At 41.9% G+C, this 19,587-nt stretch overlaps 1 protein-coding gene across 1 annotated transcript in view; it reads right to left on the reverse strand.

The window, feature by feature from the left end:
- Positions 1–13,885: 13,885 nt before the first annotated feature.
- Positions 13,886–19,587, reverse strand: part of itprid1 (ITPR interacting domain containing 1) — a 32,511-nt gene continuing 26,809 nt past the window's right edge. The window contains exons 13-17 of the mRNA XM_076881579.1: positions 16,189–16,316; positions 15,336–15,447; positions 14,929–15,243; positions 14,468–14,518; positions 13,886–14,238 (exon numbers count right to left, since the gene is read on the reverse strand). Coding sequence (XP_076737694.1) covers positions 14,471–14,518; positions 14,929–15,243; positions 15,336–15,447; positions 16,189–16,316 — 603 coding nt within the window. The 3' untranslated portion in view covers positions 13,886–14,238; positions 14,468–14,470. The remainder of the gene's footprint in view (positions 14,239–14,467; positions 14,519–14,928; positions 15,244–15,335; positions 15,448–16,188; positions 16,317–19,587) is intronic.

Raw genomic sequence — 19,587 nt, forward strand, 5'->3', positions numbered from 1 at the left:
TGATGAGGAGTTTATGATGAGGTGAACTGAAGAGGAGGACAGGAACTGGTGCTGCTAGGGTGAAACAGCCATTGGTTGTGGAGCCCTTTGGTGGTGCAGGAAAGCACTGTCCAGGTAAAGCCAGAGAAGTATGTAGCACGGTTGCTGAGTTTTAGAAAGGGGCTTATGTCTAGATTTAGGTTTTTGTGTCTTAAAACTGCAGAATTTAAATTAATAAAGATGTTTATGCAGTATGCATATGTTGTCATTTTTATGCTTACCATTTCTACATTGTTTCAAACTGTGTGATCAAAGACATTCCTTTGTTCCCCTCCCCAGCCTGTCCATGGTGGGGGAGGCTGTAGTGTTTTATCACAGACACATCCCATGTGAAGATTCTGTTTGATGTTTGGTCAGCTTCCTGCCCTTTTATGGCTTCACTGTGTTGTGTATGGCGAACCAATACAGGAAATGAACCATATATTAGGTGTGGGGGAGATTACCCCCTTATGACCAAGGATGTTGTGATCAGGAAGTCACGCACACACACACACACACACATTCTCACACGCACACACACACACACACACACACACACACACACACACACATAGTGTCACAGTCTGGCTGGGGCAGACTGTATGTGTTGCAAAAGAGGACTCAAACGCAGACCAAAAACGTGGCGTGGATTAACAAAAACAAGCCGTTTATTGAGGCTAGCAACGAGGGTACAAACAATAGGGCATAGGCGAACACTAAACATTAACCTAAACTGGGTGAACTAAAACTAAACATGAAAAACCTTAAGCATAGTGAACGGACAGAGATACCTGGAGATGAGACATGGATGAGCAGACGACCTGACAAAGAATGACTGAAAGCACACGGACTAAATAGACACAGGAGGATAATGAGGAAAGTGGCAACACATGGAGAAACAGCTGACACATGAACATAACGACGTCACAGCGGAAGAGTAAAACTGAACACGATGAACCCAGAAACACCAGACCTCTTCACAATAAAACAGGAAACATAATGAGACGCAGACATGACAACCAGAACTTGACAACGTAAGACACAGACATGAAACACATGAAGAGCAGGGGAGACTTTAACAAGGGTTGGAAACGCGAGGGGGAATTAATAAGAACTAGAACCACCTAGTCATGGTAACAAATGAACCTAGAAAACCTGAAGGGCTTAAACATAAACTAAAACTCAAAATGCTGGGTCAACAGACCCAGGATCATGACACATAGTGCCTTGTCTTAGAACCATTGGGGGGTTTTACAGTGGGAGGTGCTTGTGTTGTATTGTGTAAACTGTAACTCCACCGCCTGGTTCTGACCAAGCTCTCCCTCGTTAGCGAGTAAAAGATCGGTTGAAGATGTTCTGTCTTGTTTTCGTTCTTCATGAGGAATAAGTCTCTAAACTAGCGGGGCCTGTGGAAACACAGACTCAACATTTATTTGGTCCTTCGAGCCGGAGCCCAACACAATGTGTCCACCGAGGGGGAGCGAGATGACGCTGCCGCAGTCTGCTAGCAGCCAGCGTCTGGGACGCCTGATGAAAGCCCTGGTGCTTAAATTTGTCGCCAGGCCGGAGAGATTGCTTCTGAACTCCCCTCAGGTTGGATGGCAATTGACGGGATCCAGAGACTTCCGGTGAACGAAACAACATGAACACAGTGAGTACAGATGGCCTTAGGGAGCGCACTGACGTGACCGTGCGGTTAAACGCAGGTACGTCAGTGCACATGCTGTGCGTGTAGATGCAAGCTACCTGGTTTCTCCACCAGTTTTTCTTATTTTTTTTTTTCAAGGAGGTGTTTTTTGTTTTTTTTTAAAGGAGGGTTAAGAAGTTTTCTCCAAAGGAGGTTAAAAAGGGTTTTTCTCCGCCGCTGAGGGCGTTGAGTGTTGGTTTCTCCACTGAAAGGAGGTCAGAGCTCTTGTTGGTGTCTATTTTGTGTGTGCAGGCCAGACGTGGTCTCTTTGAGTGGGTCTCATTGTCGTTTTGTATGCAGTCACTTTTTTTTTTTGAACTTTTATTGCCAAAAAATAACAAGGCAATTCACATCAACAACATGACCTGAGACCAAATCTGCTACATATAATGGTGGGGGTTATTCGAAAACTTAATTTAAAAGAAAAAACATATATATACATATACATATACATACATACCAATACCTAAGCACAGATTTAACAATGTTAAGGCTTGAGTGTCCTTTCAAGATATTTTATAATTAGTCTCCATTTTCTCTCAAAGGTTGGCACTTTTAGTTGTAGTTGAGCTGTTATCCGTTCCATCGTATAGACATGTCTAGTTTTCAGAAGCCACTGGGCAACCGTGGGTGTTTCTGGTTTGAGCCAGCGAATTGTAACCTTTTTTTCTTGCAGTCATAAGGAGGAGATGCAGGAGAAAGTGCTGCTCATAGGAGAAACCATCAGGAAAGATATCCAACAAAAAGATCAGGGGATCCATTGGGAGGTTGACTGACAATATGTTTTGTATAATGTTCTTGACATCCATCCAGTACTGTTGTATGTAAACACAGTCCCAAAAAATATGCGTCTGGTCCCCCACAAACCCACACCCTCTCCAACACTTATCACTGACACTACTTTTGGATGGAAAGGTTTTCAGTGGAGTTCTAAAAAATCTTAATTTAACCTTCCAGTCAAATTCCTTCCACATTTGACTACCCACCCCTCTATGGCAGCCACAACAGACACTCTCCCATGTGACATCATCCAACATTATATTGAGCTCCATTTCCCATTGTTGTTTTATATGATAGGCATTAACAGACATGTCAATCAGCAGCTTCTGGTAGATTAAAGACACTTGGTTTTTCAATGTACCTGACTTTTCAAGCAGTTTTATAAAATGGTTTTCCAACCCGATTGGTTCTCCTCTAATATTGTCCCAGTCTTTATGCTTTGTAATGTAGTCCCTCAACTGTAAGTATCTATAGTGGTCCCCTGGGGATAAAGCATATTTAGCCCTCAGCTGGGAAAAACTTTTAAGAGTATTCTTTTCAAACAGCTGATTGACTGTAATCAATCCTTTCTCCGCCCACCTTTCAAAACTCCGGTCTGACAACGATGGAAGGAACTCAACATTTCCATTTATGGGAACCGCTCGAGACATGGTCAAATTCCCTTTTAACATTTTTAACACTTGGTTCCAAATCTTTACGGTATGCTTGACCCATGGGTTAGTTATTTTAATCTTTTTCCGTGATTGGGGGTTGAGAAATGGGAGACTCCGAAGGGAGATACCTGGTAATGAATACTCTTCCATAGATACCCACTGCATTTCTGAATCACGAATAATCCAGGCAGCCATTGATTTTAATTGAGCTGCCCAGTAGTACATTCTGAAGTTAGGCAACTTGAGGCCCCCTTTTTCCTTTCCAGACATTAACATTTTGAGTCTGACCCTTGGTCGTTTATTCTGCCAGATAAATTTGGATGTAATGCGCGCTAATAATTTAAATGCAGACTGTGGGATCAAAATGGGTAGGTGCTGAAATAGGAATAATAGGCGTGGAAGAATATTCATCCTTATACATTCAGTCCTCCCCATAAAAGTGAGTGGGAGTAGGTTCCATCTGTCCAAGTCCCCCTTAATCTCCTTGAACAACCGATCATAATTGAGTGCAAGTAGCTGATTGGTTTTAGGAGTAATAATTACCCCCAAGTATCTGAAGCCCTGTTTGGAGTGTCTAAAAGATACAAGACGATCTAGCTGTGTGGGCCAGTTGCCAACAATCATTAACGCCTCAGATTTATTTGTCTTTATTTTATAACCTGACACTGTACCATAATCTTTAAGGTTGCTCAGAAGGGCCGGGACAGAGGTGACCGGATTCTCTAAAAATAGCAGAATATCATCTGCGAAAAGTGACAGCTTATGTTGTGTATTGGTTTAATCTCTAATTCCTTGTATGAGAGGGTTGGATCTGATCAGTTCAGCTAACGGTTCAATACTAAGAGCAAATAAGGACGGCGATAACACTTCACCCTGTCTAGTGCCACGGCCTAGAGAGAAATAGTCAGAGCAGTGACCATTAACCCTTACCCGAGACCTGGGGTTTTTATATACTGTTTGGACCCATGAGATAAAAGTCTCATTAAAGCCCATATGCCTGAGAGTCTGTTGCAGGAAGTCCCAATCTACCCGGTCAAAGGCCTTTTCCGCATCCAGGCTCAAGAACATTGAAGAGGTATCCCTTTCCTGTGCCATAATCTGAAGATTGAGGGCCCTTCTAACATTATCTGAACCTTGCCTATGGGAAATAAAACCTGTTTGGTCAGGTTTCACTAGTTTTCTTATATGTTTTTGAATTCTATTTGCAATAATGGCTGTAAGAATTTTTAAATCAACACAAAGCAGGCTGATAGGGCGATAAGACATGCATAAAGTCGGGTCCTTACTTTCTTTATGAATGACACTAATAATAGCTTCAGACCATGACTGGGGGGGATCACTTTTAAATAATGCATAATTATAAACTTTGCATAACAATGGTGTTAGCTCTTTTTCAAAAAATTTGTAATACTCCCCAGGCAGGCCATCCACTCCGGGGGACTTGTTGTTTTTCAGTTTTCCAATACTGTTTTTTTATTTCTTCAAGGGTGATTGGATTTGTTATTAGTTCAGCTTCTTCCTGAGACAGTTGACTAAGATTAATCGGGTTAAGAAATTGTTCAATCTTTTCAAATTTATTTGGGACATTTTCTTCTTTATACAATTCCTGATAATACAAAGAAAATGCTTTCGCAACTTCCTTAGGTTGACACACAATTTTTCCAGGGTTTGGACATTTAATTTTATGAACAACCCTACTTGATTGCTCTTTACACAGCTGAAATGCCAGCAGTTGGCTTGCCCGATTGCCGTATTGGTAGTATTTTTGATTAACAAAGCGTAGTTGTCCCTCCGCCTTATACGTTAGTAAATCATCCAACTTTTGCCTCTGCTCTTTCAACTCCTCTTTTTCTCCCATCCTGATAAGTAGAGCTATATTGTTGTTCAACCCACTCCCTCCTCAACTTCCCATGTTCCTTTTCAGAGAGGTGAGTCTCCTGGAGCATTGCTATGGAGCACCCAAAGTTTTTCAGTTGGTTCAGTACCTTTTTCCTTTTAATTGGACTATTCAAACCCTTTACGTTATACGAAACACAAATTAGATCTTTCATATCTTAGACTGATATCCTATACAGACAAAACTAAATTATTATACTCAATGAAATAGTGGTCCACAATTGGTCTCAGGCTAAGATAAACAAAAACATTTAGAACTAAACAAACAAAGAACATTAAGAACAGTAGCTTCCACGTACCCGACTGGATTAAAAAGAACCTGAGTAATCCAGTCCCCGGTGTACCCTGGGCGGAGGGTGGTGACGAGTCCTCCGTGGGGGAAAAACACAATGTGTTATTTCGTCGCTGTTGCCCGCTCGCAGAGCGGCTCATTGCGGCTATATAAGTGGGGGGGGGGGGGGGGGGGGGGGGGGGGGGGTATCCACTTGTGTGTGCACTTTTCATCCATTGTACAAGCGGGAAAAAAAATAATTTTTTATCTCTTCCTAACATTTATGTCCAAGAAAAACTAAAATGAACTCGGCGGTGTTGGGTCTGTGTTTCCACAAGCCCCGCTAATTCTAGAGACTTATTCATCATGAAGAAAACAAGACAGTCGATCGATCGATTATTTGCGCAAGGGAGGCCTCGTCTGTGTCCACCACGAAAATGACCCCCAGATCTGACCTCCTCCTGCTGCCTTTTATTGAGAGACAGTTCACACAAAACACGTCAGAACAAAGCCACGCCCCCTTGGTTCTAAGACAAAGCATTTCATGTATATGTGTGAACTTCTGTAAGAATGTGTGTGTGTGTGTGTGTGTGTGTGTGTGTGTGTGTGTGTGTGTGTGTGTGTGTGTGTGTGTGTCAGACCTCCTGCTGACCAAAGGGTCATAAACCCAGGAAGCTTACATCAAAAGAAACAGATCTTTCAGATAGGATGTATCTACAATAAAACCTCCCCCAGTACAGAGTGGTTGGAGAGGTGGTCAGGATCAAAGGAATGGGTTTGATCCTACTGCTTGAACTAAGACTGTACAAATTTAAGAAACACAATGGCAACATTCAACAATTAGACTTAACAGGCGGGAGTGACATCTCAGTCCTCCATAAAGAAAGTTTTTATTTCGGCAAGGGAGAGGGCCATACCTGCCCTAGTTCCCTCAGCGGACCATCGGCACCGGGATAGCTCCGTTTCCATGCGCTCCCTCTGGTCGACTCGCACTTGTATCCCCAGCCCTTGAAGCGTCGGCAGGGCTTCCGTCAAACTTGAGAACGTCTTCTCACCACCATCCTCGAACAGTCTCAGTTTTGCTGGAAACACACACTTGGCTCTGATGTTTTTCAGCTTTAATTGCTTTACCGCATCTCTCACCAGTGCCCTCCTCTTTTGCAGTTCCGGGGAAAAATCATGGTCAAAATATATCTGCGTGCCCTTATATAAGACACGCTTCTGGTCCCAGGCTTGTCATAGAATGGTCTCTTTCACAGAGAAGTCCCAGAATCTGACCACCAGTGAGCGCGGTGCTGCGTCTGGGTTCTTGGGTTTAGCAGCAATGGCTCTGTGTGCTCGCTCTATTCCAATGTTAAGATCAGCGGGAAGTTGAAGAGTTGATTTACACAGCTCTAGTACAAACAGCTTAACATCTCTCCCCTCACTCCCTTCTGGGACACGATAGATCCTCAGGTTGTTTCGCCTTAGTCTATTTTGCATGTCCTCGCATCGTGCTGTGAGATCCATTTCTCTATGTAACAAGTACCGGAGGGCTCGTTCATGGCGCCTGGTGGAGTCTTTGTTGTCGCCGATCCGCTCCTCCATCTCCGTTGTTCTGTTTTCCAGCTTTGTCAAATCTTCTCTCAAAATCTTGAAAGACGCCTCCAGTCTCGTCAGAGCTTGCTGTGTTTCCATATGCCCGTCTTTGTTATCTTTTCTTATCTTCTCCAGTTCTACTAATATCCTCGTATCTGCATCACGAGTGCTAGCAGTAGCATTAGCATCTGCGTTCGAGGACAAAGTTAGTTGCTTCAAATGCTCGCCTTTATCTTTATTTTGATCCTGTTTGCTGGATCCCTTGCCTCTCAGGAACGATGCCATGCTGGTTGGAATGGAAATTGCAGAGTTTTAAAATTGTAGTTAGGAGTAATGTATTAATCTGGACGGAGCTCGTTCCTTATGCTGCTTTACTAGATCATGGCGTCACCGGAAGCCCCGTATGCAGTCACTTTTAAGCTGATGAGCAAGCTACACATGTTCAGAGCAGGAGCTGGTTAAACGTATCAGAGGGAGGGAAACAGAGCTATGATATCTCAAGCATGCAGCTATCCGTGAGTTCAGTTTCTTCCTCACACCTCAGATGGGCAACAGCTTTTCTGCATCCTGATTCATGTGTGTGAGACTTTTGTAACATCAGCACCATGCTTTTGTTTTGGTGAAAACAGGTGATTGTGTCTGACGTCATGGTGTGTGTGAGTTACAGAGAGGTGTGAAACTATGTGAGTGAAGGTATCCAGCTGGGGCAGACGTGATTCTGCAGATCACCTGCCCAGCGGACAAAAAGAAATTAAATAGTTGTGTTGATGAATGATAGCACGAAGAGTGTTCCTCAGCCTGAAACAGCTGTAATGCCACTTTCTGTTTTGGAGAAAAGGACAGTTAAAAAAAAACAGAGAAATGTGTGTTGTTTAAGCAGTGATGAGAATAATGAAAGTATGATGAGAGAGGAACACAAAAACACACAGAAAATGCATTAACTATACTAACCCTTACATGCACATACAATGACACTCATGAAGACCAGACAGCATCTTAAGCATGAGATTCTGTTTGTCATCTTGTCCAAGTCACTAGTAAGATGAAAGTGATACATAGACTAGTGGACTGAATATTATAGGAGGACAGATGGTTGCATCATAGAGGAGGAAGCAGAATGCTGATGAGGAGTTTTAAATGAGTGAGCTGAGTGAGCTGATTGTGAGTTTCTGGTGTGTGAAGAAGTTTTACCATGACACACATTTAGTTACATGAGAAGAAACTTATTATGTGACGAGACAACAGGGTTATGCTGATGTTGTGTGTGGCTGATTTGGATAAATGTTTAAGATTAAACTGACTGTTCATTTGTCTTTTGTTGCAAAGTTGAGCCTGCCAATTAGGTTTGGTACGATTTACCCCCTGAGATGAAGAACACGTGTCGTGATTTAACAAGGCCTTTCCTTTTTATTTTGTTACTTTCATGGTGCACTGAAAGTTTTGTTTGATAATTTCTCTGTCATCTAAGCAGATCTGAACGTTGAGCAGGGAGAACTACAACATGTTGTTGCGAATGGTTGCAAAGTTTTTTCTCCAGAATTAAAATGGGCTCAGGAGAAAGCCACTTATTGGAACAATTATGAAGCAAGTCCCCAAAAGGATTCATCGAGGTAATCCAGTCTAAATTATTTTTCTTTTGAATTGTCGTCATTTTGCTGAGGGTGGAAACGAAATGCGACGATATTTTCCACTATCAGCAAAGACAGAATCGCTGAGTGAATGAATGAAAATTAAAAAATGGGGAACTGACTGACTGATAAAAGCTGACAAGACTGACTGACTTAACACCTTTGTGTGAAGTTAACCCCCACCTGACAAAGGTGTGGCTGTATCTCTGTGTGTGTCTTTTGTTGCAGGAGCAGAAGGAGACCACAGGAGGAAACTTGGGTCACATGACTATGTGAGCTCTGCAAATTTAACCTTTTTAGTTTAAATTTTTCTGTGTCTGTGAATTTACCATGGGTGTGTTATTCACCACCCTGTGTTGCTCACAGAGATTATTGTGAGACAGAGTGTATACACCTGCGCAGCGCTAACATTTACATTTCTTTTCTACAACAGATGGTTAATCATGTGATTTCATCCTGTGATTTACAGCAGGACACAACTTAATGTTTTTCTACCACAGGATTACTGAGACTTTGTGTGAAGAAAACTGTGGTTACAGGCTATGTGTTGATGATGAAATTACACTGTGTTGTTGAGGAAATGTGAATGTTACAGGGGGAAAAGTTAATACAGTGAGATACTGTGTTTGAAACCAGTGTTGCTTCTTTTTACAGCAGAGTGTTAACTTTATGACTTTTCACAGCACCTCTGGAATCTGGATGACCGATGCCTGACCAGCAGGATGAACCTTGTGTTTGGCTAATGTTTGTTTCCTTTAAGAGTGCTTGTAAAGGATTCAGCACAGACAGACAAGTGATAATTGAACAGATGTGCAGTGGTTACAGAATAGTTACATGGGGTTCATTATCTGACCACTATTGGGCTCATGGTGAGTAACAAACTTAAGGGAAGTCACTGATTACAATGTGGAAATACGTTGAGATGTTAAATGATTTGGTGCAAATGAAAAAAGTAGGAGTTTAATGAGTTTAGAATAAACCTGCAAGGATACTTGTTTCTGTGATGCTGAATACTTTATTACACTTGTGAGTTGCAGTTGGTTGCAAATGTGAAGTTTGATTTAACAGATTTGTCTTCTAGGATACAGGCTCTGGGTGGAGCTGGGAGTTAAACAAGCTAAACATTTAATTGCTGACTAATGTTTTTACACAGGGTTACAGCTTGGAGTGAAGCTGCTCCAAGTGGGAAACCCTGGGTCAGATATAGTGGGGCAAAAAAGTATTTAGTCAGCCACCGATTGTGCAAGTTCCCCCACCTAAAATGATGACAGAGGTCAGTAATTTGCACCAGAGGTACACTTCAACTGTGAGAGACAGAATGTGAAAAAAAAATCCATGAATCCACATGGTAGGATTTGTACTGAATTTATTGGTAAATCAGGGTGGAAAATAAGTATTTGGTCAATAACAAAAATACAACTCAATACTTTGTAACATAACCTTTGTTGGCAATAACAGAGGTCAAACGTTTACTATAGGTCTTTACCAGGTTTGCACACACAGTAGCTGGTATTTTGGCCCATTCCTCCATGCAGATCTTCTCGAGAGCAGTGATGTTTTGGGGCTGTCGCCGAGCAACACGGACTTTCAACTCCCGCCACAGATTTTCTATGGGGTTGAGGTCTGGAGACTGGCTAGGCCACTCCAGAACTTTCAAATGCTTCTTACGGAGCCACTCCTTTGTTGCCCGGGCGGTGTGTTTTGGATCATTGTCATGTTGGAAGACCCAGCCTCGTTTCATCTTCAAAGTTCTCACTGATGGAAGGAGGTTTTGGCTCAAAATCTCACGATACATGGCCCCATTCATTCTGTCCTTAACACGGATCAGTCGTCCTGTCCCCTTGGCAGAAAAACAGCCCCATAGCATGATGTTTCCACCCCCATGCTTCACAGTAGGTATGGTGTTCTTGGGATGCAACTCAGTATTCTTCTTCCTCCAAACACGACGAGTTGAGTTTATACCAAAAAGTTCTACTTTGGTTTCATCTGACCACATGACATTCTCCCAATCCTCTGCTGTATCATCCATGTGCTCTCTGGCAAACTTCAGACGGGCCTGGACATGCACTGGCTTCAGCAGCGGAACACGTCTGGCACTGCGGGATTTGATTCCCTGCCGTTGTAGTGTGTTACTGATGGTGACCTTTGTTACTTTGGTCCCAGCTCTCTGCAGGTCATTCACCAGGTCCCCCCGTGTGGTTCTGGGATCTTTGCTCACCGTTCTCATGATCATTTTGACCCCACGGGATGAGATCTTGCGTGGAGCCCCAGATCGAGGGAGATTATCAGTGGTCTTGTATGTCTTCCATTTTCCGATGATTGCTCCCACAGTTGATTTTTTCACACCAAGCTGCTTGCCTATTGTAGATTCACTCTTCCCAGTCTGGTGCAGGTCTACAATACTTTTCCTGGTGTCCTTCGAAAGCTCTTTGGTCTTGGTCATGGCGGAGTTTGGAGTCTGACTGTTTGAGGCTGTGGACAGGTGTCTTTTATACAGATGATGGGTTCAAACAGGTGCCATTCATACAGGTAACGAGTGGGGGACAGAAAAGCTTCTTACAGAAGACGTTACAGGTCTGTGAGAGCCAGAGATTTTCCTTGTTCGAGGTGACCAAATACTTATTTTCCACCCTGATTTACCAATAAATTCTTTACAAATCCTACCATGTGGATTCATGGATTTTTTTTTCACATTCTGTCTCTCACAGTTGAAGTGTACCTCTGGTGCAAATTACTGACCTCTGTCATCATTTTAAGTGGGGGAACTTGCACAATCGGTGGCTGACTAAATACTTTTTTGCCCCACTGTATCTGGGTCAGATATAAACCAAGTTTAGGTGGAGTTTGTTTTCATTGTGCTGACGTTTTACAGTCAGTTACAATAACTCGTACTGCGTGCTAGCTAGCATGACGGAGTTTATATACAGCTGGGTGGGTGCTATGAGGTTACTGATAGTGAACTTTATTTTATTCATAAGGTTAGTTAGTAGAGTTGTAAACCATCCCATACAAACGGAGTTGCCACATTCAGAGAAAATATTACGCGTTTCATATTGAGCTGAGAAGGAGCACAGTTTGTCCCGGACTTCAGCTAGAATAGAAAAAGACAAAGCTGGAGTTATTCTGTCGTTACGCTGCACAGCTGCCTCTTCTTCTCTCATTCAATCATGAAACTGATCAATGATCAGCTGATTGGCTTTTCTCTCTTGTTTATTTATCACCCACTTTGCGCCAGAAAGAGGAAACCAGCGCATGTCGCTCTAAACAACAGCAGCATGTTTAAGCTTGATCAGCTGTTGTTAGAATTTATTTAATATTAGTTTCTAGTGGATAATCCAAATTGCCACTAGGTGTGAATGTGCGAGTGAATGTGAGTGTGAATGGTTGTCTGTCCCTGTGTGTTGGCCCTGCGACAGACTGGCGACCTGTCCAGGGTGTACCCCGCCTTTCGCCCTATGACAGCTGGGATAGGCTCCAGCGCCCCCCGCGACCCTGAAAAGGATAAGCGGAAGCGGATGGATGGATTAGTTTCTAGTATCAGCTGATGTTTGCTGGAGCCACAGCTGTAAAGCTGCTGGTCATGATATGGTTTGGTTATCTGGTGAGAGGGAAACATGAAGATGAAACCAGGAGATGTCCTTACTGAATCATCAGAGCTGAACAGGTGATGGAGAAACAGGTTTACCTTTTAGGTGACATGGATGAGTTGAAGTTATGACCTGTTTCTGAGAGACAAATAACACCAGGATCCTTTTCTAAGTAGCTGACAGCTGGTAACTGTGCAGGGGCGGGTCTAGCAAAGTGTTGCCAGGGGGCAGGTAGGGCATTAACAGGGAGAGGGGGGCACAAAGAAATACTTTTCTTTCTTATTCTCATTTAAAATGTCTCTCTTTTATTAAATAATTATCTGAATCAGATAAAAACCAAAGTTTTTATCTGATTTAAAATGTATAAAAATCATACATATACCAACAAGACTGTACATCACTGTCACAACAGCGTTTGTTTTCATTCAAAGGCTTTATGGCTTTAATACCTGGGGGGCCGGTCTCTAGTCAAAATGCCCAGGCTGATTTTTTTGTCCCAGTCCAGCCCTGGGCACGACACGCAGTGAGTTAATCTGAGCAGGTGCATTAAAAAATGAATGGCTGGGACAGCGGTGCACATCGCAAATTAGCTCGCATAGACACATTAGTTGTGCTGCTTCTTAATGACGGTATCTTAGCTAACAACCCGAACTACCAGATTCAACTTGTAATTGGCTAAAAATAACTTAGCCTACCGGTGAGAGGGACGTTGCTAGCTGGCAGTTTTTTCAAGCAATGTTGAAATTTCCACATTCCGACACTTCAAATGCTTCAGGAGCTCTCCGCTCAGCGCTGCAACTGTTAATATAGAGCGTTATTAAATTTATTGCTAATGCAATCATATGGCACATTGACTTCTGAGGAAATTTTAGATGGGACTCGTCATCAAAAAGGTTGCCGACCCCTGCTCTAAAATGTCACTGTATGTGTATGTGTGTTTGTGTTTTATGTGTATAGACTTTAAAAAATATATTACTGATGATATAACATTGTCCAGACATGCTCTGTAAGGACATGAAGAGGAAGCAGTGACAGAAGAAGCTGTGTGAGGCAGTGGATCCCTCAGCAGCTGGATTACAAAGAGCACAGGTAACAATAACATCTGTACCAGGTGTTGCGTTGCAGAGGTATTCAAGTATAAAAACAATAATAAACACAATGTGTTGGTTCTATAACCTCTTTCAAGAGTTGCTAAGTGTGAATAATTAAATAATGGATTAATACAATAGCAGATTGTGCCTTGTTCTCCGATGGACAGCAGGTGGAGAGTGATAGATGGAGGAAGAGAGGCAAAGAGTGAGTCACAGGCAGAGCTTGGTTTATTTCTCACTGTTTTGTTGTCTTATGGTTCCAAGCGCTGTCACCAATCTTTGCATTTTATTATTATCTCATAACACTTAATCACACTTTAATCAGCTACCATCTCTCCTGTGGACTCTTTAATGTCTACAGGCTCAGATCAACACAGCCCTGCCCTCCTACACTATCAGCAGCAGGACCAGCAACTCTTCAACAGCAACATTGTACCCATCAGGTAAAACATGGGCTACATTTGCTTTGCATTGTCCCCACCTGGTGACAATGATATAGTATGATGTGATTCCATATTTGATTCTTGGGTTGTTGTTATTTAGCCTGGTTCTATGTGCCCCTTTAACTTTCAAACATCTCTGCACAGCCCTGCTCTCGATCCTTTAGTAAAACCAAAACCTTTAGAAGTCTTTATTCAGGATTTTACTCCAGTAACTGGTACATCCTGCTCCAGTCTGAAGTCGCACAAAAAAAGACTCACAGAGATTATGAATGCACAAATCACACAATTGTGTTTTATTTTTCCAAGGTATATTGTTTTAATATAAAAACTTGCCAAACATACTATATTTAATGAATTAAGTCACAATTATATTGCTATGCTTTATCTTAAAAAACAAACATCATTCTTGTAAAACTTGATATGCTATGCCTTTTCACTTTCTTTTGGTTGTCTTGTTAGCAGATCCATTATACTGACACAAACAGTAAAAGCGAAAATGACAGAAATACTAAGTAAACACTAAAACTGCACATCTCATACAATAAGGCTTTGAAAGAATGGAATATTGACAAAACATAGGTGTGCATCACACAATGTTCCTGACACCTGTAAAACAGGAAGGCATAAAAGTTATTAGAAACGAACAGCTGGATTTGAAGATAACCCAAGGAAACGTCAGCTCACACAGGTTGTTTCACAAACTTTCAAGACAACCTTTGGCTACATCCAGGGTGACGATGCTTTAGTGGGCCACTAGTTTGCAGAAAGCACATTAACTAGGCAAAACAAAAAAAAGTGTTTTCACAAGTTTGTAAGCTCTGCAACTGAATCTTACCTCTTATTCTGATGGGTCTGTGTTCACAGAATGATGCAAAGTCTCCTTCAGCTGAAACACAGGATACACAATCCACAGTAAAAAGCAAGATCACATTCACGTAAATATTGTAAATCATTCTGTCAGTTATCTAGGTTTCAAGAAAATGTCACTAGTTCTAATGTCAAACTCCCGTGTACCATCTTAAATTAAAAAATGCCTCATAAGCTGAGGAGTTCATGTAAAATGTGGATTTTCTGAAAAGTTACATTAATTTAATACTCATATTTAAATTTTTCATAGTATAATTAGTCACGTGGACAGTTTAGAAACGTCTTCTATTTCACAATCAGGTTCAATTTAAGAGCTCGTAGTGCAGGCAGCCGAAGATATAGAACCCATGACTTTTGTCACAGTTCGGCTGTGTGGCAGGCAGGATTTATCGACACATGAGAAGATAAAAATGGGATTTTTTTTCTTACTCTCTGCAAGAAGCCTACTATGTCTAGCTTGTCTGCTTTGGTGGGAGAGCCGCCCTGACCATCACAGATGCTCTCAGACCCAGGAAGTGACTGTCTGTTGGAATCCAGTCCAGGTTTCAGAGTCTTCCAGCCTTTCCAATCAGAAATGTGGCTACTCTGTATGTCAGCTGCCGTGAGCAAGGGTAGCAAAGAGCACTGAGTGGCTACTGTCCTGTTGGGCATTGGTTTAGATGATGGTGTGGGGACTGTTCCAGGTAGAAAGACTTTAAGTTGAGAGCAGAGGAGAGACTGTTCATCCAGCAATCTGTGCATCTTCTACTCCAAAACACAGAATCAGAAAACATAAAGTTAAAAAAAACAAAAATATATCGGCCTGCCAATCTGTCTCAGGAGATGAATTTTGTTACCATTTTCAAGCTTTCATCATACTCATAGGCCAGTTCTTTTAACTGCCTCTCCAGCTCACCAGCCTCTCGTTTTACTGCACGCCTCAGCTCTTCGATGTCCCGAATCTTCTCTCTAAACACGCACAACACACACACATTTATTGTTGGGTGCATGAAACTGTATGGTAATTATCACCATGCCAATGCTCAAAGCTGGTTATCATGTGGACCAAAAACAATTAAGTGTTTTCCAAGTGTACACTCATAGTTACACTGCAATGGATGCATCTGGGGCAATTCAGGGTTCAGTATATTGGCCAAGGATCCAGAAAATGCTCCAATAAATAAATATTGGTGATCATTTAAAACTGCTAAATTACTACCTATGCTAATGAACTCCCAGGGTCTATAACTTGAAAAAATAGTATGAAGATAAAATATATGACATATTCCATAAGCAAAAAGAACAATCTGATTCTGAGGTGGGCAGACAGTCAGAACGTTATTAGCACCTCACTCACTGATTCTATGATAAAGCTGCACGTCTACTGCATTCTCGTAAAACAGAGAAATTCCAAGAGAGTGACACAACAGCAGAACCATAACTACCATGTGTGGGAAAAGCTTTTAGGACCTCACTTTTTTTCAAGATCTGGGACCCAGACTAATGTTTTTGTCAGATTTGACTTGTGATTCTATACGTGCAGTTTTTATATTAAATTAAGGTTAAAAATGAATACTTTAAAGAACAAAATATATTTAATTCCTAGACGCGGTTCAAGTGGACCGCTAACTGATAAAACCTGTTTCTGAAAGGACTTTGGTTGTGCCTGTAGCCAGAACACACTAGAAATGTATAAACTATTGTTTGTACCTGTCCTGGTCAGAGAGACAACTGAACACAGCAGCCTGGTCTTCAGAGAGTTGCTCCTCCATGTTACTTAGCACAGACCAAAACTGCTGCAGACACAGCAACATCTCCTCCAGCTCATCCAGAGAGTACTATAGAGAACAAAGACACAGTTATCATTAAAAAAAGAAAACACCTATCTGTCGAAGACATTTCTCCGATAAGCTTCTTCAGTTCTAACAACAGACGGTGGAAAGTCCCAGGTGTTTAGGCCCTAGTGAGACTTGTCACTAAAGAGGGTTTTCGACCTACTATTGATCATAGTCTCATCACATGAGTGATGGAAACTGTATTCCCTGGATACTATGGTCTCTCTTTCAGCTGAATAATGTGCCTCAAAGAAAAAAATGGTTCACCAGTGGTTTGACGAGCACAAAAATGGGTTTTAGGTGTTGACTTGGCCTCCAAATGATCCAGTCTCAGTCCCATATTTTGCTCCATTGCGGTTTATTTCACACCTCAAACATTTAATAAATAATTAAGCAAATACAAGTAATCTGCAATAAATTACTCCTTTTTTTTCGTTTATGTGTGGACGAGGAATACAGAGTTCGTCACGCAACGTCAAAGGTATGTGTCTTTTTTCACGTCACGCTGTGGCCACGTTATTGTTTACATGAGATGAATTGCAGGATGGCAGATAGAGACAAAATACTGTTAATCTGACTGTCTGCAGGTTTTACACGCAGTTACTGTCCCTCCATTTACAAAGGCAGAGGCGTCACGGTGTGATTATTTTACTGTAGCTGTTTTTTTTCCCCTGTGTAATAATATTCAACATTGCATCAATACATTATTCAAAAAATGCCTCTCTGTGCAAAATGGGTTCAAAAACATAAACAACTGTGGGATCCTGTTTGTCCGTGATTTGAAGAGCCCAGCGCTGCTCCCGACGCAGGAGAAACCAATCCTGCAGGGAGACCTACCTCGGCACTTGTGCAGCTGAAGCCAAAGGGCAGATTTGCTTCACCATATTTTCTAGTCTTTGGCTTAGAATGAAGTTGGTTTGGAAACATATTCAGCGATGCTTCATCTCCTGCTTTGCGTTTCTGTGGGCGCCCCGTGCTAGCAGTGTACAAGCGAAGGATACAGAAAGCTGTCTCAGAGATTTAAGCCGCCTGTTTCCACAGTTAGGAACATATTGAGACAATGGAAGACCACAGGCTCAGTTCAAGTTAAGGCTCAAAGTGGCAGACCATGAAAAATCTCGGATAGACAGAAGCGTCAAATGGTGAGAACAGTCAGAATCAACCCACAAGGAGATGCTGTATGTGAGAGTGATGCAGAGGAAGCCTTTTCTCCGCCCACAGCACAAACAGAGACACTTGAGGTTTGCTAAAGCACATTTGGACAAGCCAGCTTCATTCTGGAATAAGGTGCTGTGGACTGATGAAACTAACATTGAGTTATTTGGGCATAACAAGGGGCGTTATGCATGGAGGAAAAAGAACACAGCAGTCCAAGAAAAACACCTGCTGCCTCCAGTAAAATATGGTGGTGGTTCCATCATGCTGTGGGGCTGTGTGGCCAGTGCAGGGACTGGGAATCCCTTCATAGTTGAGGGACACATGGATTCCACTCAGTATCAGCAGATTCTGGAGAATCAGTGACAAAGCTGAAGCTGCGCCGGGGCTGGATCTTTCAACAAGACTACGACCCGAGACACTGCTCAAAATCCACTAAGGCATTCATGTAGAGGAACAAGTACAACGTTCATCTCAGTCCCCAGACCTGAATATTATTGAAAATCTATGGTGTGAGTTAAAGAGAGCTGTTGATGCTCGGAAGCCATCAAACCTGAATGAACTAGAGATGTTGTGTAAAGAGGAATGGTCCAAAATACCTTCAACCACAATCCAGACTCCCATTGGAACCTACAGGAAGCGTCTAGAGGCTGGAATTTCTGCAAAAGGCAGATCTACTAAATATTGATTTCATTTCTTTTTTTGTGGAGTCCAAATTTATGCACCTGCCTGATTTTGTTAAAACAATTATTGCGCACTTTCTGTAAATCCAATAAACTTCATTTCACTTCTCAAATATCACTGTGTGTGTCTCCTATATGATATATTTAACTGACATTTTTTATTGTAACAACCAACGATTTATATAAGAAAATAATGACTATTAACAAGGTTGCCCAAACTTTTGCATCCCACTGTATAATCTTTATCTTAATATTTGGATCTATAATTTTATAATTTTGCTCTCCAATGCGTCCATCAGAGTGTGAATGTGTGAATGTTTTTAGATTGCACTTGAGTATAGAAGTGTTTGTATGAGTAGGTGTGAATAGGTGAATGAGGCATGTTGTATACAGTGTTTTGAGTCCTCAGAGAGAGTAGAAAAGCGCTATATAAGAATCAGTCCATTTATATAAGAATCAGTCCATTTACATGAGTCCAACACCACAAAGCAAAAGTGAAAACCAGCAAAACGATATTTCAAACCAATTATCACAGTGATTTTTCTTTAGAAACATAAGCAGGTAGAAACAGAAGCTGCAGCAGGACCTCTCATGAGTTTGGTCAGCTTTCACACAGCTTTCAGCTTCCATCACTCTGGACTTTTGGCTAGCTTAGTGTTTGCATGCCATCTTGCTATCTTAGCATTAGCATGCTGTCTGTGCAGATGCTTGCAAAAAGCCAAAGTGATGTTAGCAGCATAATGCAGCTGTTTCTGTCCTGGAGGCAGCTTCCGCTTTACCATCGCTCACATCCTTTTGTGCAATAAAAATAAAAGTTGTCCATATACACTAGCATTTTCCTCCTCTGACAAATGAAGTCAAATCACCTAGTTGTAGTGTAACCAATAAGCAAGATTGATAGGCAAACAGCCTAACAATTCCAAGGAACTGTGCTTCTGGAACCGGTTCTTGATTTCCATCCCTAATAAACAGCGCTGGACTGGTTATCCGGCATACCGGGGATTTTCCCAGTGGGCCGACGTACTTTTAGGCCAATGAGTTGAATGCATTGGGACAATGAAAGATGTGCAACATCGGGCGCTGACAGTAGCCCACTTGTTCATTTTCATTAATGACACTTTTTTGCCCAATCAAATCTCATAACGCAACCGGGCGCTCCCCTATCTTCGCTGTGTGTTCACGCACCTTGTAGAACAGATTATTGTGTGGAAGAATGGCCGAAAAGGTGGAGCTCAAAAGCTAAATAAAAAAAGAAGAAACTAACAATAAATGTAGCAAAGTGTTTCAAATGAATGACATTAGCTTTTGGTGATGTTGCACTGTCAACAGTAGTACCAACAACAACTAGTAACCAGCCCTCACGGTCACAGGAGGCTGCTGTTTTTAGCACCAGATGTGGAGAAGTGTAGGAGTAGAAGAGATGGCACGATACCACT

This window comes from Maylandia zebra, unplaced genomic scaffold (genome assembly GCF_041146795.1).
Source record: "Maylandia zebra isolate NMK-2024a unplaced genomic scaffold, Mzebra_GT3a scaffold25, whole genome shotgun sequence".
In the NCBI taxonomy this organism is placed as follows: Eukaryota; Metazoa; Chordata; class Actinopteri; order Cichliformes; family Cichlidae; genus Maylandia; species Maylandia zebra.